The sequence below is a fragment of the Protopterus annectens genome, chromosome 3.part1, assembly GCF_019279795.1.
Source record: "Protopterus annectens isolate FY-2018-M chromosome 3.part1, PAN1.0, whole genome shotgun sequence".
Lineage (NCBI taxonomy): Eukaryota > Metazoa > Chordata > Ceratodontiformes > Protopteridae > Protopterus > Protopterus annectens.
In genome coordinates, this window is record NC_056732.1 from 1,711,349,159 (window position 1) to 1,711,373,796 (window position 24,638).

At 37.8% G+C, this 24,638-nt stretch overlaps 1 protein-coding gene across 1 annotated transcript in view; it reads left to right on the plus strand.

Annotated features, from left to right (window-relative positions):
* Positions 1-24,638, plus strand: part of SLC39A4 (solute carrier family 39 member 4) — a 471,457-nt gene that overhangs the window by 96,362 nt on the left and 350,457 nt on the right. Inside the window, exons 3-5 of the mRNA XM_044067721.1 lie at positions 7,911-8,083; positions 8,198-8,350; positions 18,224-18,323. Of these exons, the coding sequence (XP_043923656.1) occupies positions 7,911-8,083; positions 8,198-8,350; positions 18,224-18,323 (426 nt within the window). The remainder of the gene's footprint in view (positions 1-7,910; positions 8,084-8,197; positions 8,351-18,223; positions 18,324-24,638) is intronic.

A 24,638-nucleotide genomic window follows, 5' to 3' on the forward strand; every position in this document is an offset into this window, starting at 1 on the left:
CATTTTTTGTTTTGTTTTTGTTGTAGAGTCTGTAAGAGATGAAGCTCTGGCTTTTTTTAAACTGCTGTGGATTCAATGACTCAGTAAATCCTATTTGCACCTTGTGATTCAATTAATCTGTCTGGACAAACCTTTTTTTCAGTTTATCTCAATAAAGGCTTGACTAAATCTACTAGAATCACTAACCTTAATAATCTTGTTGGTTCACCATTACCTCCTTTACACCTAATGCTGCTAGTGCTCTCGCAAGTATGGCATAGGTGCAGGGCCAAAATTCAAAGCTCAAAAAACAAAAAATGGCCAGCAATCCACATCAGCTATACTTAATATAAAGAATGTAGAGGCATTTAATGAGCAAGTCAAACCAGTTTCAACCAAAAGCCTTCTTCAGTGCATACCACATTAAAGTGCACGCACACACACACACACACACACACACACACACACACACACACACACACACACACACACACACACACACATATATATATATATATATATATATATATATATATATATATATATATATATATACTCGTCCCCCACCCCCCAAATTTAAAGAGAACAAGGTCCAGGAGAAAACAAAGCACCTAATCTATTAGTCCAACTCCGTTCTTTCTTATTTAATAATTCATGCCACCCCCAACTTATTCAACCCTTTGAAATGATTATGATCTATGGCTGTAAATCTAAATGATGCAATGGGATGCTTGAGGGTATGCTTATATAAAGTACTAGATGTATGACGTACATGACATAGATGTGGGGTACATGAATTATTAAATAAGAATGAACGGAGTTGGATCATTAGATTAGGTACTTTGTTTTCTCCTGAACTTAAAGATGTACTGTGATTGGTTCTCTTTAAATTTGGGGTGACGGGTGAGAATTATTGCTTTTGGCACTGAAGAAGGCTTTTGGCCGAAACCAGTTTGCCTTGCTCATTAAATGCCTCTTTATTAAGTATTAATAAAGTGTATTTTTATTGCTGATGTGGAGTGCCGGCTGTTTTTTTTTGTTTTTTGAGCTTTGAATTTTGGTCCTGCACCACTACTTAATGTGTCAGAGGAGTTCTGTAGTTTATGTGTGTTTCGGCTAATGCTGTTGGCAGTTCATTGGCATTCAGACAATTGCCTTGCTCAGCTTCTCCTTTGGAGGCCATTGCTCATGTTTCTGTTGCTGTAGCTGCTTTTTTTAAATAGATTTCTAGATAAGACAGATTTAGTGAACCTGTTAACTGGCTTGGTATCTGATAAAGACTATATCAGGATTTTTGCGGATATTGGATTTAATTTATCTTCTGACAACGTACCAGATACTGTTTTTTCACAAACTTTTACATGTATATAAGCCTTTAACAAGCTGAGAGGAACTATGAAAAAATTATGTTCCAGTGTTTGGCATTTAAAATTATTGAAAGCATATGAATCTAAAGGTCATTACCCTGGGGGTTTACGTGCACTTATGCAAATGATCGTACATGATATCAATGAGACTTTAACAAAGGACTGGTTTAAAGTTCAGGAAGTGATTTATATGATATTTGTAAAAACTTTAAAGTCAAAATCAAAGTAAATTTTATTGTCATTCAGAAATTACAGAAGTGCAAAAACTGAATGAATTTCCATGTCTCCAGATTCAATGTGCAGACTACATGTAGACTATTTTCACAGACCTAGGTTCATAGATTAGTACTAAGCTAACTGCCCTTGCGAGCCCTTTTCAGCCTAGCCAATTATCCCTTGTAAGACTCAAACCCTGCACCTTGTGTTTGTAAGGCAAACACCTTAACCATTAGGCCACCCTCCCAACATATGCACATATAACACTTAGCTATTACATCACAGACATACAGGTAGACAGACTAATACTGCACATATTTAGAAACACATTTTATCACTTTTGCAGTGATCACTTACTTGCATGAGATTTTAGTAAAATGCACGGGTACCTGATTAAGACATTGCATTGATCCTTGCACAGAAAGAGACATTTAAGTATTGCCCTATGAACATTAGAATATTGCACTATGGACCTTAGAGTATTGCACTATGGTTAATTTACAAATTCGCAACATGTATTGCACTGAAAGAAGAGAGATTTTACTGTATTGCTACTGCCCTAGATGGACTGTAAGTTGCAGTAATGGTGGATACTGCGCAAAGTATTAGATGAGACTGGTAACGAGGTTAATGTGCAATTTGACACAAGCTTCTACAGTTTCTACTGACCCATATGACCATCATGGAGTGTAGTGGCATAGTATATAGTTTAGTGGCTTTCTATGAGAGTCAAATCTTTAAAATTATGTTAGAAGTCACTAATGTTGTGGAGACTGTAAAAACCTTTCAGGTACATGGGAATTATAAAGAACAAATTGCTCTGCTGTCTTCAGGACTTGCATCTTTTGAACAGGAATTACAAACATGTAAGCTTAAAATTTTTAAGAGAGATGCTAAGGATTACAATGATGGCAAGCCATTCGCTTATCAAGAGAGATGCTGAGGATTGCAATGATGGCAAGCCATTCGCTTGTCAGAAATCGGTTAAATTTCAGCAGAACAACAGGGAATATGCTTGTGATTGAGGTAGTCTAAAGGACAAACGTAAGAGGCCTGGGTCAATTTTAAAACAGGCAGGTAGTTCATTGGAGACTTTAGCAGAGGAATCCTCTTCTGCCATAGATACACATGTGGAACTAATTACGGACTCTCCTGTTTCCAAAAAGAAGAATTGTCTTAACTCTTTACATTTAGAAAAAGAGCCGGATGTAAACATTCTAAAAGAAGCAACTACGTTAGAATCATTAATGGTATATGTGCACATTAGATGTCAAAGCATTATACACAATTATTCCACATTGGGTTGGTTTACTGGCAATAGAGTTCTGGTTAGAAAAGATTCCTTTATATAGCCCTGGGTTTAACACTTTATCTTGTTTGTTTAGCTGAACATATGTTAACTAAAAATGTGCTTTACTTCAATGGTGACTGCTTTTTGCAATTAAAAGGCACAGCTATGGGGGCATCCTTTGTGCCTATTTATGCAGGCCTGTCCATGGGGTATTTAGAACAAAATTTGATTTATGATGTTAGTCATAACATTTATTTACAAGAAATAGGCATTTGGCACTGTTATCTTGATGACTGTTGGATGGTATGGAAATCTGATATTACCTAGCTACAGGAATTTGTACAATATTTGAATGATAACAAATCAGGGTTACAATTTAATCTAAATTATAGTTTGAGTCAGATCTCCTTACTAGATGTTAAGGTGGCTAAGTAACCTGATAGCACATTGTCTACCTCTTTGTTTTGGAAGGAGTTTCATTATAACTTCTTTTCAGAGAATACCACCTATCATTCACCCCATATAATTAAAAATATCCCTAAGTCCTAATTTGTAAGGGTCAAATGGATTTGTTCCTAAACCGAGGAGTTAGATAAACATACGGTGGAAATGGAAGCAAGAATTCTAGCTGGAGGTTATAAACTGGATGAAATTCATTGTGGACATAATTTTGCTAGTTCCATGGATAGATCTTCCTTATATTATGGAGTAAAACAAAAGCAGGATGCTCCAATATGTATTATTGCCAACTTTGGACGTATTGGAGGATACTTTTGTCAGATAATAAGCTAGCAAAGTTGTTACCTACATATTGTACATTTTCCTGTAGATAGGGGAAAACTGTTGATAATTATATGAACCATTTTAAAAACATTTTTCATTCTGATTTAGTTGTGCAACACCCTATTGAAGAGACACAATTAGTAGGCAGTTTTCCATGTGGATGCTGCTCAGCTTGTAAGTTTGTTATGAAAATAAAATAATTTTCATCTCCTAATACATCTCATGTTTTTGACATTCATTGTAGGAATGCCTGTGTATCTGTATGGGTTATATATTTAGTTGAATGTAGTTGCTCTGCATTTAATATAGGACAAACTTCCAGATAATTCAAAATACACATCTTTGAACACTTTAGTGATATTAGAAATTGTCACACATCTAGTGATTTATAGAAGCGTAACCTCAAGCATCCTGTTGTTTCATTTCGATTTACTGCCATAGATCGTAATTGTTTCAAAGGGTTGAATAAGTTGAGGTGGCACGAATTATTAAATAAAAAAGAATGGGGATGGATTATTAAATTGGGTGCTTTGTTTTCTCCTGGACTTAATGATGTACTGTGACTGGTTCTCTTAAAATTTTGGGGGGGGGGGGGGTGGGTATATATATATATATATATATATATATATATATATATATATGTATATATATATATACACATATATGTGTGTGTGTGTGTGTGTGTGTGTGTGTGTGTGTGTGTGTGTGTGTGTGTGCTTTAATGTAGTATAATTTACGTATTTATTGCTTTTGGCACTGAAGAAGGCTTTTGGCCAAAACCGGTTTCCCTTGCTCATTAAATGCCTCTACATGCTTTTTATTAAGTGTTAATAAAGTGTATTTTTATTGCTGAAGCGGAGTGCTGGCTGTTTTTTTTTTCCTTACCAAAGCCTCTGTATCTATTAAATGTCTGGGGGCTAGGACCCCCCCCCCATTAATTTGCCTAGAAGTTGTTTAGCTGCTGTTAATCTTCCTGAAACCTTCAAAACACTAAAGCCCACCCTGCAGTCCAGTCATGTACTTGACCTGGGAACTATCTTACTTTAGTGACACTCCTTCTCAGGAACTGTAACAGTGCTTGTTTAATCAATGGCTTGTGAGGAGAAATAGATGAACAAGTAAATGTATGACCTATTTTGGAATCATCATTGCATATAGTGTAGCTTGGGCAAGATACATGGAATATTTGAAAGGAAAAATAAATAAACATCATACTGCCCTGCAGACAATGGATGCAATATTGGGAGATTTGACCGTTAAATCTCCACTAGTGTTAGTAAAAAATGAAAATATACCCATTTGTAACACTTGGTGCAGAACTGAAGCTAAACAATAAAGACATTAATCCATTCAATTCAGTGTTTAAGGATGAAGGAAGGCTACGTGACTCCCAGGATCGTTTCTTGAGCTACATCTTCAAAGATATGAATTTCATGTAATCAGGGAGAGAACACGGATTGACAGCAAGTTATTAGCTGGGTGGATCTATATGGTGAAATTAGGGCAGATATTATAGTAGAAATATGGAATGAAATACTGCTCAGGTATTAAAAATCCAATTTATTGGAAAAAACTGAAAATCTCTTAAGCATGTATAGGTTGACATACCTGAGCAACTATCTTAAAAAGAAAATCAAAGTAAAGGAAAACATATGTTACTTATTAAGGGGGAGTTTGTGAAGTGACTGAATTTATGTAACAACTGAGAATATCTGCCAGAAATAAGACACTAAAACTTAGGAAGTACATATGAAATCCATCTTGTCAATATATGGGCAAATAGCATAAGTGGTGATAAAACTCAGATAACTGCCCTTGTGAGATGAAAGGAAAAAGAAAGCTTGACAAAAGCATTAGTACAATCTTGTGCCTATGGGGAGAAACAAGTACTTGGCTTCAAAAAGTGATGGAATGAACAGAACATGACTAACAGAAGATTCACAAATTCGTAAGTTAAGTAAGAATTAACATTGTTAAAATTAAGGAAGCTGCTTAGGACTTAAATGTCTTTTTTGAGAATTATTGTAACAGTTGTTAAAACAAGTAATTTAGTAAACATGAAAATTGAAACAAAAGCCTACTCATTGCTGACATTTTAAATAAATTATTTTATTTGTATTCATGATTAAATGAGTGCTATGTTGTTGATGTATTGTACTGCATTCATTTAAGGGAAAATTAAGAATGACTATGGCAATGGCCTTTGCCTGTCTTACACTGTGTTAAAATTAGTATGCTGTATGTTCACAGTGGGTTTAGTATTATATTAAGCTATATTCTGGTGGTGGCAGAGATGGCTATGGGAGAAATTCATAACAAAGTGATACACAAAAAAAGAAAGCTGAAAGTGAACATTGTTTTTTTCAGTTGCTGCTCCAGTGAATGAAAAACAGCAACAGAATTATTTTTGTAGAGGACAGAGTCCCCCTTCTCCTCTAAACTGGGTGATACCCCCGCCATGTATCACTGTACATTACATAACATGTATGCCAACACCCCAAAGAGAAGGGAAATTTATTTATTTTATTTAACATTTGTTTATGGGTCTATATTAGAACACCGAACCTTCAAAATGTAGAGTGTTCTAATATCGAACCCTATGAATTGAAAATTTAAAACATTGAACATTCAGAACAGCAAATTTTTTCCTAGGGAAAAAATTTGCTGTTCCAAAACACATACACACAACACAAGCACACCAAACATCAGCAATACACACACATACACCTAAACTCTTACAACTAACCCTACACTAAACTATACATACACCACTAACTATCCACTTACCTTAACCCAAGCCCTAACCCTAAGGTCCGTCACTATCGCACAGTCAACTCACCCGCCCCCTAACCCTAATTCACCTACCCCACCCTAACCCTCACATCCACACAATCGCACACTTACCTGAACCCGACCCGTAACTTTCCACCACAGTGCTGAAAATACAGAAGAAACAGAAACGGACAACTGAATTCTTTCCCTAGGAAAAAAAATTGGTTTTCTGTTTCTTCGATATTTTCAGCGTTCGCTAAAAACAGGTCGATATTAGAACACTTGACATTTTGAATGTTCGGTATTCTAACATAGACCCTTCATTTACTGGGAAAGTCCAGCTTGGAACAAAGCCAAGTTTCAGCAGAGGCCCAGGGAGAAACACTTCAGATGCATGTCTTTGTAACATGGGAGGAAACCCACACAAACACAGGGAGGACATGCAGACTCCACACAGAAGGCACCCCAGCTGAGAACTGAACTGGAGAACCTGTTGCTGTGATGTGACAATGCTACCGCTGCACCACTGTGCTGTCCAAATAAAAAATAAAATCACTGTGTGCAAATTTAAATACACTTTTCCCCTGGACTGTGGCAGGCTCAGCTGTTACTATAAGCAGATTTTTTTTTTTATTCAGATTTTTACTGTTGTGTTCCAATATGCTTCCATTTGACCTTTAATTGTAACCACACATGCTAGTTTGTTCAGTCATTTCGTCTGGCACTAATGTGTGCAAGTTATTTGTTTATTTAAAGTTCTGCTCATTCGCTATGGTTGCAATTTATGAAAAGGGCGTGTAGAATAATTTGCTCGCTTACAGTCAGTATATTTGAGAATGGTAAAGAAATACTCTACTTTTGTGCATGCAATGATTGAATGAATGATTGTTGGCTGTAATACGTTGCAAACTAGAATTAGAAGGTGGACTGCAAAACACAGGTGGACTGCATAACATACAGGTGAAAATGTTGTCATTAAGTAAACTGGAGGTTCATTCAGTTACATCTTACAACAGGTATGGATGTGAACTAGGGTATGAAATTACCTGTGTTGGTCTACTTACCTTTATGTTGCACAGAAATCTAAAAAAAAAAAAAACAAACTACAGTTGAAATGCAGTCATTGTGGCTGCGAGTCATACAAAGTACAGACATCGGTATGGACTAACAAAAAGGAAGAAATTACTATGAGAGAGTAGGACAGGAACAGACATTTTTGATGAAGTATCACATTTTTATGATGTAAGGAGTTTTGAAGAGGGATATCACCATGGTTTGACAATAACAGTCCCAGTTAGGAAGCCACCCAGTCAAAACCTTCAGGAGACCTAAAATGTTAATTAATATGCTGTAATCAGTGCTTATAAAATTTACATTTATACTTTTACAACACTAACTACCTGTACACTCATATTACTCAAAATGTTCCACATCAAAGCTGAGACATAGTGCTATGTAACTGCCTATAATGCTTTAACATTATCTGTTGTCTGTCTTTGCAGAGTACATTTATGGCACAATAGCGACATTCATTATTTGCCTTTTTGCCCTCTTTGGAATTACTGTTTTACTCTGCACAACATGTAGCAGTATGTATCAATACGTCATTCAGTTTTTTGTTAGCCTGGCTGTCGGATCACTTACAGGTGACTCTGTACTGCACCTGATACCCAAGGTATGGAGTTCACAATGCATTATATATATATCTGACATTGTGTAATGTGCTTAATATTTATGGAGGTGACACATACTTCATGCTACAACTGATGGTGTGCTTTCTGATTTACAGTTCCTGGGCTTGCATGGACACTCTGAAGATGGAAATGACCACAGCTCTGAGGACAAAATATATACCTGGAAATTGCTGTCACTTCTAGGTGGACTATATGCATTTTTTCTCTTGGAGAAGTTGTTTGACATTCTGCTCAGTGGTCATGGACATGTAGGTATTTACAGCAGGAACAGCTACTGGTAAAACATCACATGTAGCTTCTGAGGTGAAGCATGGCTATCACTATTGTGAGTAGCTTACTGTAACTACTGAATGAATCAAATATATCAGCAGTCATCATCAAAATGTCAGTAAATATCATCTTATACAAATTAATGTAAGGTTAGGATTATATAACAAGGTCTTTCTGAACAATGGTTTTCATGACGTTTTTTTAACAGTGAATGCCAAAATCCACGGCTTCATCATGATTTTGTTGTTTCACTTCTGATATTTAGCAGGTTAAAACATAAAAGCACAAATACTTTCTGGAGCAATCCAAATCCTCAGAGTTACAGAGTTTAGAAGATGCAATTGTCAGATGAAGATCAGGCCAAGGCACTGAGGATATATAGCTCATTTATATCTCATCCCCATTTCACACTCTCACTTATTTTACAAATGGAACAACACTCTTTACACTTATTAGAATACATTAATTGACAACTATAGATGAAGCCAAAGTGATGGAGTGAAGGAAAACTCAAATGATGAAAGAACTCCATCAGAATTCTCTTGCAATGAAATAAACAACGGTTCAGAAATCACAAACAATTCAGGAAATACACAAGAAATCACATGCAGAAATGCAGAGACTTCATTAGAAATAATGTGGAATTGCGCAAAAATAGATACAGATCGGATACAGTGATTCTGGGTTGGGTCTGCAGCCTATGACATCTGTGGAAATTTTGAGGGATCTGATCATATATCCTATGTAGGGCTGGAATGGGTATGTTGTAAAAGACTGGCAGAGACATTTCAGTACTTTCATGGCATAAAGAATTTACAGCAGTATAACTTAACTGGCAATATGTTACATAGTGATTGTTGTTAAAACCTCATATCTATTGCCTGAGGTTCAGTTCTGGCCTCTGTGTGAAATTTTTCTCTGTTTTTCCTCTCTCTCTTGAGGTTCTCCAGTTTCCTAGCCATCTCAAAGTTATGCTTGATTTTTTATTGGTTAAAGTAATACGTTGTCTGTCTATATTGCGGACTTGGCCTCCCATACAAATAAGACTCATTTTTTAGTGGAATTAATCTACTCAGCCACATGAAGTAAGTAAAAGTGAAGAAATGCAAAGTGTCAACACCTAAAAGACAACAGATAAACCAAGAGGGTATAGACACAGAAAGGATAGAAGGTTGAAAGAGAATCATTGTGATGGGTGAGAAATGATGTGACAGCCCAAAAAAATAATAGAGGGGTGCCTAGGTTACTAGACATTAAAAACTGGGTTTATACACTTAGAAACTGTCATTGAGCCACTTAGAATTCCAAAGGGGGGAATTAATGTAAAGGTAGAGCATAGTGTTTACTCACGGCATGAAATCTGTAAACCATGAAAAAAATATCTTCATTTTTTTTAACTTGCTAATTAGATGACCCCCCCCCCCCGAACACAGTACTACTAAACAAACACATGTACACAAACTGCCATCAGTTCAATTCTGCAATCAAAATTAAACAACAAATACAAATTTTACAAAACAGAGATAATGATGTTGATTATTTTTGGTTTGGTAGCGTTTCTATTTATACAAACCATTTCAATTTAACATCCTCTACCTCCAGAGGTATGTAGAGTATGTACATATATCTCTATTTATATTTGTATCTATATTTGTATATATTAAATCCTTTACATTGTTGTTAAATATCATTATTGGTTAACTTATATATTTCATTTATATTGTAAATCTAAATATTACTAATGCATTTTTTTTACTTTTTTATTCTTCTTTGGAGCTTTTCTCCCCAAGACTCTGGCTCTGCTGAAAAGGGGTCTTTAATGTCCTGGTTGGATCAGCCTGCTAAGCAAACAAAAGTACTGTCTCTCTCTCTCTCAAGCTCTCATTCTCTATCTATAGTTTTATACACACATGCACATAAATTTTTTTGTTTAGATTTTTGCTCTAAAGTATTTCCCTACTAATAGTGATTTTATATCCTACACCACCCTTCAGACATCTGGCAGAGGAACTATTTACGTTAAAAATATAAAACAAATGCATACTAATGCAAAAAGAAAAGAAACATAAAAACAAATAAAAAAATAACAATAGATAATCCATTTTCTAAGTGCAGTTTTCCTCCAGGATGGGTTTGTAGGGAAATAACAAACCTTTCAGTAGTGCAGAGGCCCTTTGCTTGAAGCACTGAGACTCAGAACATTCCTGAGTGGGTCTATTATTGCTCCATTATAACCATCCCATCGAGCATTATTGTCTTTGTGAAATAATTTGATGCACATGATCTACGGACTATGAATATCTCTCAAGTGACCAGATTTTCACAGAATGTCCAAAATTTTACTTCATATTTTTGTTCTGTTCCTGATAAATTTGTGGTTTTCTGGCAAGTCACTGAGGACTAAAGTTTCTAAATAATGACATAGATTTCACTTTCAGATTTCATATCCTTCAGAAAAATGCATGCTAACACACATCCTGTTATTCTAGCAACTTTCTAAGTGAATAAGAGCAATATTTAAAATCTGTCCCAATTTTGTGGACGTTTATCCTCCAAATATTTTAGGCTTTGTTCAGAATTCTTGTTGAGAGGCATGACTGTGATACTTAGTAAGCAGCAAGAATTTCTTTGCTACTCTTTGCTTGTTACTATGCTGTGAGCAGTGTGATTAACAGTGTCACCACTGCCATCTAGTGACAGTAGTGTGAATCAAAACTGGCACAGCAATATATTACTATTAGCATTTTATGCCGGCATCGACAATTATTTTTTCCTGGCAAAACCATAAATGTGTGCTGTACAATGTGTAACCCATTTCAGCAGCAGTACAAGTAATTCCTGTTTAGCACAACCTTTATTCTGTGGTCATGATTGGGATGCTGCCATTTCAGATTTATACACCAGGCTTCTGTCTTTCTGTTGCTTCTCACACAGCTGGGTGTCTCTTTTGATTTGTGTTTTCATACCTAAATGCATAATTTATGGCTAATCAACATGCTTATGTCACTGTGTTAGAACTCTTTCATTGGAAAGAAATAATTTTAACAAGTGCATACCTCTTTGGGCGTAGTTACCTTCTCCTCTGGTTCCTTTGTATGATTTTCTTTCATTTTTGCTTCATGATCACCCAGATGTAAGTCATGAGGTGTCAATATGACATTTCTGTCATTAGCAGCAGATATACACCAGCATAGGACTTACTGAATGGATTTCTGCATTGTCCATATAATAAAATAATCATTTTAAATACTATTTTGTAAACATAATGTGGTGCTCTGTGAAGCAGTGATAAACACTGTTGGCTCAAAGAACTACTTTCTCTGGTCAGGTCTTGGCTCGAGTACATTTGCAGAGTTTGAAAGCCACCTGTGAAGTCATGTGGATTTTTATGTGTGTGTGTGTGTGTGTGTGTGTGTGTGTGTGTGTGTGTGTGTGTGTGTGTGCACGGGAACGTCTTGACATGGATTGGAATGTCATTCAGGATTTCTTTTCTGCTATAATCTGTTTACTCAGCAGTACAGACTGTGGTTTCCCCGTGGTCTTTCTCCTCAATAGGATAAAGCAGACACTGGGAAATTAATTACAGAACAGTGCAACCTTTCTTATCAGTATAACACACAACATTGTCACAGTGTTTTAAGTCATTTAAAGCACAGTCATATTATGTTATGTAACTATGCACAAAGTATGCAACAGATGGTTATAATGTGTAACTCATATTAGTCAAGGATGACGCTAGTTAAAATCATGTCATGTCTTTGGTCAGAGCATCACGACAGCAAATTTTATTAGAAGAGTCTTGTTTTTCTGGTAAGATCAGTTGGTACAATTAAATAAGCCACACAAAAACTGCAACCTACATCATGTGGTAAAAAACACATTACTAACAATGCAATAAAGCAATGTGGTAGCATTGGAAAAAAAACATAAGTTATAGTTCAACATATCACACAAGGACAGTGATGCATACTTAAGATAATTTAAACGTTTGTGCATATATCTTGCCTACACAAGACTTAGTCCTGAGTTAGCCTTTTTGTATGGCTATGTATGTAAGTCATATTGTCTAAGATGAATTTATTATATTTAAATCCATGTTTTTGGGCAAATATGGGGAGCAAATGGTTCTACCTAGACAACTGGTGAATGCAACAGAACTGCAGTGCGGCCTATCATAGAACTATTAAGAAACAGAGTTTCCTTACAGACTGATTGTTTACTAATTCAGTGCTCCTGCCATTTATTTTAAAGAATGTTGATAATCCCAGTATAGCAGGGATTCCAGGGGCTATACAGATGGCTGAGGAACAAGATCTTGATATTGCAAGGGGTTCTTCTTTTCACTCATTACATGGTTGCTCATCTGAACAGTGTAGTAACTAGAGATCGTGACAGACAGCTCTATGTAAAGGGAAGAGACCAGATAAATGTCAAGCAAGCTTTGTCAGCTACCTGTACATTTACATGACAGCTCATTTGCTTCAGGACAACTAGAAGTGATACACTGGTTTACAATCAGGTCACTAATTATAGATAGTGTTTGTTATTTGTTCAAGAAGTGTATTCCAAGGAATTCACCTTGACAACTCCACATCACGCAAGCATTTACGTCTCAACACAACAGGTACAAGTATGAGTCTGTCATTGTCCATATTGGTGTGAATGACTTAAGATGTACATCCCTGGACTATATAAAGTGAGATATAACTGAGCTCTCAGAGTATGTGCTCCAGGCAGATATGACCCTAGCCCTAAGCAGCATCCAACCTTCACCAAGAATGATAATACAATACCAACAAAAAATGATTGACTTCAACAATTGGCTTAGTTTCTGGTGACTTTCTAAGGGGATCCAGCATCTGTCTGCTTGAGATGAAATGGTTGACAGACCTCCATTCTTTGCCAGAGATGGCCTCCACCTGTCACCAATAGGGTTCCAGATCTTGGCCAAGGCTATTGCCTCCCCCATTGTGCCTTTTTTAGGCTATGTCCCAAAGACAAATCTTCCAACGGTTACAGCTGGGAAGGGTTGGGTGGGATAGAAACTTCAAATGAGACAGACCGATGATCTGATCTCATCAGAGAAGAACATACTATGGGAGTGGTACAGTTGTCACCCATGTTGGTGAGAACTAAGTCCAGTATGTTATCTCCCCTTGTGGGGGATGAGACCAGCTGGTCTAGTGCATTAGAACTGATGAAGCCAAGACATCGTTGGGTGAGTGCATTAGTGCAGGAAAAGTTCACCCAGTCTATGGTGGGGTAGTTGAAGTCACCAAGGATCAGGTCAAAAAGTAAATTGAAGGTCATGTTGCTCAATGCTAGGAGCCTTAATCTGCAAATGCACTCACTGGAGGCTATCCTCACACTGGAAGATACTGTCTGTGCAGTCACGGAAACTTGGTTCAGGGCTGTGGAGAGTACCCCTGCCTTACCAGGCTATACCTCATTCCACACATTCTGACCCCAAAATGAGGTTTGAAAGACTAGGAATGGTGGAGTCTCTATCTTCATTAAGGATAGGCACACCTCCAGACTGGTTTACCAGCATGACACACTGGAATTAATTCAGTTGCAACTGACAGTTGGCAAGACACCCATTCAAGTTATAGCCAGCTATAGACCCCCCTCCATGACTCAGGCCATCCACTCCTTCTACCTGGACCTACTTGACTCCATCAAGGTACCCCCTAACACCTTGATCCTTGGTGACTTCAACTACCCCACCATAGACTGGGTGAACTTTTCCTGCACTAATGCATTCACCCAATGATGTCTTGACTTCATCAGTTCTAATGCACTAGACCAGCTGGTCTCATCCCCCCAAAGGGAGATAACATACTGGACTTGGTTCTCACCAACATGGGTGACAACTGTACCACTCTTCCCTGATGAGATCAGATCATCGGTCTGTCTCATTCGAAGTTTCTATCCCACCCACCCCTTCCCAGCCATAACCAAGCTAAAAAACTTATCAAAAGCTGACTACAACCTCCTAAGAGAGGGTATCAGCAGTTTCACACCACAGTCCCCTCAGAGGATGCAGACAGCTATGCCGAACAGTATGCCAGTGCAGTATGCAAGCACCTGTACAACTGTATGGACTCAGCCATACCCAACAGAACTAAAACCTGATCCTCAAGGAAACACAAACCTATCTGGTGGACATTCTCTATCAACAGGCTTTACAACAAAAAGAAGAAACTGTTGTCCAAGGGTAAAAAGGAACAAATCCCAAATTGGAAAACTCCCTCCTCCAGCTCAACAAGCAAATTAGATCACTAGTGAAAACCTCCAAAGCCAATTATGAGTTGAAACTAGCCTCCCAAACAAAGAGAAACCACAAGTACTTCTTCAGTTACATTAGGAACGTCCACGGCAAAGCCCAAGTTTGTTCCAAATTAGTACTTAATGGTACCACTTACACTGATCCAGCTGACTTAACCAACCTGCTAGCTGACAGGTTCAGTGCAAACTTCACCCCCTTATCACGCCCAAAGGCCTAGTTGACATCCCTGATACATGTCCCATACCTCACATCTCCGTAGATTAAATGTTAAAGGCCCTATCCAAGGCAAAGAACACAGCTTCTATGGGACCTGATAGTATCCCAGGGTGTATACTGCACCATCTCCAACAAGAACTAGCTTCACCATTGAGCACCCTATTCAACCACAGCCTAATTACAGGCTTCATTCTAGCAGAATGGATAACCACCATTGTCATCCCCTTGCACAAAGGTGGCACCACTACTGACTCCGGAAACTATCACCCCATTGGATTGACAAGTCTGATCTGTAAAGCCATGGAACATATCATTATGGATCTCATAAACAAGGACATAGACAATCTCCAAGCACTTGACCCCACCCAATTCAGATTCATTAGGGGCAGATCATGCCTATTGAACCTAGTTGACTTCTTTGAAACCATCACCAAGGCCCCTGGGTGAGAGAAAGTCAGTACATACAGCTTATTTTGATCTGGCCAAGGCCTTTGACACAATTCCCCACTCGGGCATCATCAAAAAGCTAACACAACTACAAGGTCAAAATAGGTACCACCACCTCTGACAACAGACCTGTCACTAGTGGTGTTTTCCAGGGTTCTGTCCTGGGACCCCTACTGTTTGGCATCTATTTCTCAGCGGTCCAGGCAAAGATAAAAGGCCTGTGGCTGACCCAAGTTTGTAGATGATTGTAATTTGGGTGCTGTCATTGACTCCCCAAATGATGTTAACATACTGCAAGAGGGTCTCACAGCTATAAATAACTGGTGCCAAAGTCATGGCCTTAACTTAAATGCAAAAAAATGTATTATCATACATGGCCCCTACTGATTACCACGTCAACGGCAACCCCCTAAGCATACAACCTGCGGTGAGAGATCTGGGTACTCAGGTTGACAACAATCTCACATTAGACCATCATGTGGTGGCAGTGGCCAGAAAAGCCTTTTACTTGGTTCATCTCATACATAAAGGGATTGCATCCAGAAAAAAGGTTATTACTTCTCTATACTCCTCCCTCATTAGACCTATAATTGAGTATAATACTCCTTTTGGTATGTACCTCTCCAAACACCTGCACCAACTGGAAAGGCCACAGAAATACATTGGGAGGGTGGCCTAATGGTTAAGGTGTTTGCCTTACAAACATGAGGTGCAGGGTTTGAGTCTCACAAGGGATAATTGGCTAGGCTTAAAATGGCTCGCAAGGGCAGTTAGCTTAGTACTAACCTATGAACCTATGAACCTAAGAAATAGAATCCATGGCCTCCAACACCTGTCCTAAGTGGACAGGCTCATATCACTATCACTCTACTCAGTATCATACAGATTGCTCAGAGGTGATCTGTGTCTCACCTGCAAGGCAATATCAGACCCTGCCCTACTAGAGATGCTCTATATCTGTAAGTCTAACTCCTCATGCATTACCCGCTCAATAGGCCTAAATCTAATATGCATCATCAACAAAACCTGCTGGAGAGAAAGGTTTGTCTCCCTGAGGCTGCCCCATCTCTAGAATAGACTTCCCATACATGTCAAACAGAGTACCTTGCTGACCCTCTTCAAGCGGAACCTTGGTGAGTAGATGGGAAACCACAAATTTGTCCCAGGGGTTCCATCTTTGTCCCTCACTGACAGGGGCTACAGGTGCTGACTGAGGTTTCTTTTTTGGGGATAAATTCTTGGCTAGGCTTGGAAGAGCCCCAGGGCCATTAGCTTAGTAACCTCCTATGACCCCATGATCCTATGAATGAAGCTCAAGAAGTAAATTTCTTAGACTCTGTTTAAAGAACACGTGACTAGCTGAAGTTGATTGGAGACATGACCATGACTTTTTGTAATACATGGGGAGTTTTAGTTTCCCTGAAGTATTTCTAGTTAAAAAAGTAGGAGCACAAAATATTTTACAGCTTTTGAAGCTGTTAGCAGCCAGATGCAAAGTGCACCTCTAGTAAACCAACATCTCTAAAAGTTGTTGGATAATTTCCTCTGATAGACTTTTATGTTTTGTTGTGATTCGTGTGTCACGGTGAAGTATTTAAAAGTTTTTAAAGCTGCCAGAATGTTTTCAGTGCAGTTCTGGTTTGTAATAGATGCCTTAGTGCATAACAGGATTTGTGCAAAGTGCCCTGAAATCCTTTAGGTTATGTTGTGGATAGGCCAACTATAAGTACTCACATGCTAGAAGCTTGCGACACACTTGCTCAATGCCACTTGCTCGAAAAAGCAAGTGCTCTTAACTCCAATTAGCCTGATCTTCCATAACTAATTATCTCTCAACACCTGACCCTATAAAATTGTATATTCCTACCAGAGCCCTAAATCTAACCCTAAAACTCTCACCTATTTCCTAACCTGTGTCCTTGTTCTCTTATCCTAAACCACAAATCCTCTAAGTGCTCCCTAACCCTAAACCTTCCCTCTCACTCTCTAAACCTAAGACTCCCTTCCCACTCCCTAACCCTGAACTTTCCTTAATGCTGTCTAACCCTAAAACTCCCCTCCTTCTTCCTAAATCTACAAATCCTTCAAAAACCTTCCGTCTGCCTAATTGTAAAAGTCCCTTTCTGTTCCCTAACAGTAAAACTCTCATCCTGTTCCTTAAACCTGTCTCCTTCCCAGTCACTGCACTAATCTACACTCCCTCCCCACAGATGCTGAAATTTCCTCTCTCAAACTTGAATAATGTGTTCAGATAAGGTACGGCAGCTGCCTGCCCACTCATATTCAAACTCAAGTGCGAGTGGCAGCCTACCTGAGCTACTAGATGCTCGCATTCCAGACTTCGAAACTGTAGTCTTTGAATGCTTGGGACTGAAGTGCCTGTAATAGAACCACTATGGCTTGGTTTGTTTTAATTACAAAATGTCTCTCAGCATGTTTTTTGGAGGAGAAACTGTGGCTAAAAATCTTATTTTTGCATGTAGGGTGACTAAATGTAAATCCAAGTGACTGTTTAGCCAACAAAATTACTATGTTTTGTTATGTATAGTGCAAAAACGTGACTCTGGATGTGGTTATCTCCAGCTTGGTGGTGGTAAGTGGGTTATGGAAGCTGCCAGTAGTGGCGGACTGAGTAGATACCTCATGGCACTTAAGGATCAAGGTCAGATATTTCAAACTGAAAGTGTTATGTGGTAATATAAAATGGTGATTAAAAGAAATAAAATATAACAACGTCAGTTATCAATGTGAATACTCTTACAAGATAACCTTGAAAACTGTCATGTATGTGGATTAATTAGTAATTAAATAGCTATCTGTGGTATCTGAACAGGGATCTGGCAGTTTCTCAGTACTGCATAAGTAATTATTTTATGTGCCTTATTTTTAGGAGGACAAGGAAAAAGAAGGCCATCACTGTGATCATGCAGTGTCTCTTGAGAAGTACCACAGTGAAAAAAAGAAGCACAGTACAAACACCTCTCAGGCTGACCTGGTAAGTTGTCTCACCTGGTAAGTTGCACTTTTCTGTCCCTTGGAAACCAACTTCTTTGCCCCAGTTCTACAGAATTCACGGAGTTCTTACGCAGAATATGACAGATAAATGATACTTTTTCTGCCTGATTCTGGATTTACCAATCTAAATCTTCTTCTGTCAGTTTAGAACAAAGGGTTAAGACAATTTCCTGATGAAACATTCCATCCTGTGGTTCTGGGTTTGATTCCTACACTCATCACAAATCCATAATGTACTCACGGTTCCCCTGTGACTTACCAGGTTAAAATATAAATAAAATTAAAAATATGCAAAAATAAAGCAAGGTCCATAATCAAGCAAAAAACAACTCTGCTAGAACACAGCTTACAGAAGACATTATTGCCTTAATATCATCTTTCTATGCATGGGATGTTTCTTTTCTGGCAAGGACCATCCCCGCATGTCTTAAATATAACCCTTTCCAGATATTCGGCAAACTATAAAGGAGTACACCTCTTCAAAGTTGGTCTATTTCAGCTCAGCTATAAGTAGCGGGTTGAAAGCTGGTACCTGCAGCATACTCCCATATCACTAGGCAGTACTTTCATGCTGTTGGCAGCCATTTTGTATATCTTAGAGTGACATGTCTGTCTAATTTTCTGTCCTTTTGTACATTCCATTCAATACCAATTACATTTCTTCACCCTCCCTTGTTGTCACTGCAAACTACTGTCACTTGACCCCTCTCTAAGAAAATCACTTTTTGTTGCATTGTATGTTTAAATGTTGTCCGCATCATCAACCTACTCTGGGTGTACAGCCTCTCAGTTTACAGGCATATACTTCTTGGAGGTAAACACTGCACTCTGCAGCTGTCAGCAGGAAACATCTTTATGATCAAAGTTTTGAAACTTCAAATGTTTTGAATGGAGATCGCGGTACAGCGCGGAACAGGAAATTTTACATTTTTTGTTTTCTACAGGAAACACACCTATCTAATTCTCTGAGGAAAAAAAAAAATAAAAATAGAAAATGGATTATATAAAAGTTATAGGTGACAGCACAAATTGAAGGTGTGGCCATCATAATTAAGAAATGTTAATAGATCTTTGATTTGAATATCACAGAGTCCCAACTATAGAACGATATTGAACTTTTATTTTATTCCTTATTCCCTTCAGGGAAAGAGATTCATTTGCAACATATCTTAATGGGCACAAATGCCTCAAAGTATTATAAGAAATAATAAAAAATAAAGAATACTAAATTTCCACCTTCATTTCATTACCAATACAATTATGATAAATGATGAAATAATAAACCTGTTCTTCTTCTTTCTCTTCTTTGATATCTACTAATAAAAGTATAAGTGATAATCTAAAGATGGAGATGGAGTAGGATTCTAATCTCATTAAGTTTCCCTCTCCCTCTCAAATCTCTCTCAAATCTCTTATCTGCCCGTTTGACATTCATCAAGAAGCCATCATAAAAAAAATTTAACTATAGGCAAAGCCGGGCCCTGGCGGCTTTACTATTAACTTCAAAGTTTTCTACACAAATACCTCCCTCCCACTCACTATTGAAAGTAACTATACTATTTTAGAAGATATTACTTTGATATACATTGGAATATAACTTCGAAAACTATTTTAATATTAAAAATAAACAAGATAAAGCAGATCCCTTCAACTACAAGACCAATCGTTATTAATAAATGTCGACATTAAGATATTAAGCTGCCATATTAGCCCGTCTTTTTTTTATAGAACACTTTATACACATATTACAAACTTACCAACAAACTAACAAACAGAGAACCAATTCTGATCTGCTACTAATGGAAGGCAAAGAAGTGCCTCTCCTCTCCCTTTCTTTTAACATTTTATTGAGCCTTTCTTTTTTTTTATATTACTCAGAATGGAAATTTTACATTTTCCTCACTGTAGTGCGATCTCAGACTTGGTATATTTAATTAGCAGGGGATATGGGGGTGCAGGGCTGCTTGCCCTCCTGCAAAAACATAAAAGAACTGTTTTTATTTATTTTTTTTTTAGTTTATTTTTGAAGTTTCAAAATTTTGTTCATATTGTCTTGACCGTATGATGTTTGAAGTTTTGAAACTTTGATAATGTGATAGTGACCCATATACATATATATATATATATATATATATATATATATATATATATATATATATATATATATGTGTGTGAAATATGTAAAGGTCTGGGGTATCATAGATGAAGTATTTGGTACAATAAGATGAGAGAATGAGCTTCACCACTTGTTATTAAATCTAGTTCCACATTCTTGAAATACCATATATTTTATATATCATACAAGCTAGACCCCCATCTATTTCATTTATTAAATTTTCTTGTTCTGTTCAATCAAAACAAGTAGGTAGTTATTTTTGCAGTTTGTACATGGAGCAATGATTTGTGAAGTTTCTTCCAGTTTTTGTGATGGACTATCTTAATGGTAAGGCTGCACTGTTGTTTTAGAAGTGAAGGGAATTATTATAGGTAATGGTAAATTATGTTTATAGTTTAGTTATGTTTCTAATTTAAGGCTATTCAGTTAACTTATTTAGGACTGGGGTTCATTTTATCTAGAATGCCCTCCTCAGATTGGTTGGCTGGCATTCATTTTTTCTTACTTTGCATTATATTTAATACTTTTTGTTAGACTTAAACATTGGATTTGGCTTTAAGGGGCTTGATTTAAGTAGGGATCATCTTCAAGAGGTTAATTTCAACTTTTTGTACATGCACGGTGTGTGCAGTTTTTCTCTTTTAATTTTCCTGCAAGCAGTGTGAGTAGCTTTATTTTTATAGGAGCCATAGGAAAATTCAAGACATCCGAGACTTCTGACTATTATGCTTTGCCATTTCCCATCCTAAACTGCACCTCCTCTCCCAAGCAGTCATAAGTGAGTCAAGCCCTGATTATGTTTATGATTACCCATCAAATTATCCAGGTCCCTTTTGATGAACTGATGTATCACACAGCCTGATCTGCAGATGGAGTGCCGAGTAATCTGTCTCTCCATTTTGTTTTGTTAAATCTGCCAAAGGAGATTTAGATTCTTGGTTCTGGCATTTGTGAAATTGTTTAACTTGAAATGGTATAAGAGATTAAGAACCGCTGGGTCCACAAATGCATGTAAGGCAAGGCATAGATCTCCTCTCAGGAGTCTAAATGATGCAGTGCTTCTAGTCTTAAGGTTTATAAGGCTGTGATCCTTTTAGTTAGGAATTCTGGGGTCTTTCCAGTTGTTTTATATGTCTAGTGCGATACATCTCAAAGCTGATGTTGCATTCTATAATTGGCCTGATCAGTGCTGATTATAAGGGGACATTGACCTTTTTAGATCTGGATGATTCTGTGGCTATCAGCTCTGCTAAGTAGAAAGATTTCCTGAAACTGTTGTTACATGGTCATCAAAGTAGAGGGAGTCATCAACCCATGTTCTGAAGTCGTTAACTACATTTTCAGTTTGAATTCAGATATTGTCTATGCTGTATGCTAGGGGGAGCGATTCTTCACAAAATGTGACAGTGTTGCACTATTTAGCATTTAATATGAGCCCATTTATGGTAATTAGGTACTTATAAGTGTAAGTTCTTGCTGGATGGTTTGGTTATCTGGGATATTTTACAGTGACTACTAGTTTGCAGTAATTTGCAGACTTGGTTAGCTAAAAGTCATGGTTCTTGGTCTGAAGGTTGGAAAAGTAAATACTCAATAAAATTGGCCTCAGTACTGAGCCCTGTTGAACACCACTAATTACCTTTATACCTTCTGATATTTTCTTATGAACACCTTTGGTGGCATAGAGGGATAGAGCCCTGTCTACGACCTTAGTGACTGGGTTCGATTAGCAGCTTGGATGACTGACAGGGCAGTAGGGTGAGATGGGTATTACCATACTGGAGTGGGTGGGTGTACCTATGGATGCCTACTGTGTCTATCCTTGGTTGAGGCTAGGGAAGACACATTGGTAAGTGTGCCTAAAGAGGGTATAAGACTTGGCTGAGCTGTTGCAGAAGCACGGCAATACACCGCACATCTCCACAGCATGCCCACCACCAGGCTTAACCATTAGGAAAACTGGGTAGGTCATGAGTAAAAAAAAAAAAAAAACTCTCCTAGATGGATGCACAGACATGCTGAGCCCACAGATATTTACTTTCTATCAGTCTCAGCAATACCAGAATAAATATAGGGTGTGTGAAGCAGTTGGTAGACCCAGCATGGACAAGCACTGGGGTGCTGGGTGGGTACAGTGAAGGGCAGCGGTGGTGAGGCACAAAAAAAATGGGTACCCATTTTACTACTGTGATTTATCTGTAATGAGTTTAGTTTATTAACGGCGTTACCATGAGGGATGGTGTCAAGATGTCTTGGCTAAAATCAAACATGTGTGGCCTCTATAAAGATTATGTGTCACCCTTTCAAAGAAGTTCACCAGATTCATTAGACAGAATCTACTTTTACAAAGTGAAATTCCAACCGGTATAGCCCTATGATATTTTTAATGTCAGAGTTTACCAGATCGGTTGTAATATGTTTCATGTCCTTGTAAACGAGACTTATCAGGCTGATGGGCCTGTAATTCTGGAGTCTGTAGTGGGGCCACTGTTATGGCATGTCATCACCATTGCTATGTGGTGGACGTCCAAGACAAAGCCTGATGCTAGGCTCAGGATAATTTGTGGAATGGTTCCACAAGAACATATTAAGTACTGTTTATCAAACAGCCCAGTATATTATCAGGTGCCACGGAGGAAGTGTTCTTTAGTAATGATGGGGGTTTGAGAGATTTGTGGAGTGAAGGGCTTTCGATAATTGTCTCACTAGTAAACTTTGCAGTAAATGTCTTGTTAACACTCACTGGGTTTGAGTAGGTGGCACCATTTTAGATGAGATCAGTGCAATGTCGGCTGTTGCTTCTTAGTTTCCTAACATAAATAAAGGATTTATAATTGTCTTTTACTTGAGATGGTAACCTAAGTTCCTGAGCTGCTTTAGTAAATTTAATAGCCATTTTTAGTTGTTCTCTTTCCCTTGATATTGTTTTGATCTGCTGCATAATTTAATCAGCTTTACCCTTTTATTGTATTTTTTTATGCCAGTGTACCACCAGAGTGTTAAATTTCCCATTATATTTGGATCTGGATGGGACTGCTATGTGCATTTATAGTTGGTGTGAAACTCCTTTGTGAATCTGTCTGCTGAGGCAAATCAGGGGGATGTTGCAATATCTGACTTGCGAGACTTCATCAGAGAATTTAATAAGATTTGTGCATTTGAAGTGTTGGAACTGAGATATATACAATTTCAGTAGGCTTATATAGTTGAAGTTACTAACTTCTGATATGACTTAACTGAAGAAGGGGGTTACCTGGGGATTTATGCACAATAAAGCTGTATTTCTAAGTACTAGGTCACAGATATTTTGTCCGCTGGCTGGGCTAGTAACAATCTGATCCACAGAGTTTTTATTTATTGTATTTAAAAACTTTTGAACATATCTTACATTGGAGGTATAGCTATCCCAGTTTACTGAAGGGTATTAAAGTTACCAAAAATAATAGAGATCTTATTACTGGAGAGTTCAGTTAGTACATCTAGTACATTTAGGAGCCTTACATGAACATTAGGAGACATGGGAGGTGTCTTATAAGGGGCAATACGTTGACAGTTACTCTTGTTTAGTGAGATTTGGAGTTCAATAAGTCCTGATTCTAAGTTCTGTGAATCTGACTAGAGGTGATCTGGTCTCTAACAAATATGGTTTCACCACCACATTTGCCGTTGGGTCTGAATGAGTAACCGTTTGAAACGTCAGGACCAGATAGACTGAGTTATGAAAAACAGAGACTGAATGGGCAAAAGGTCAGATTTATATATACTAAGTTCAAGATGACCATTTCTCAGAATATTCTCTTTTCTCTGAGGTATGGCAATCTCAGATATGGTATATAAGTCTGGTGGTGTCGGGGGTGCAGGGGGGCTTGCTCCCCTCAAAAAAAAGTTTTAAGAAGAGCAATTTTTTATTTTTTTTTTATTATGTTGACTTGGCATTTCGAGTGCCGATATTTCAATAGAGAGGCGTCTGAAGGTAAGGTACCGAATTAAGGTATGCCTGGAGTGTTTTCTGGAACTTTAGACTAGGTTTCTGTGGTTTCACACACATGGATGCCTTGCAAGTACAGGAGTACTTCAAGGTTTGGCAGTTTATTGTTAAGACTTCTGGCAATGAGCACAGTCACCTTAACTGATCCTGTTTAGGTTTTGATGCTTTGGCTACTTTGGAAAGTTCATTAGCTGG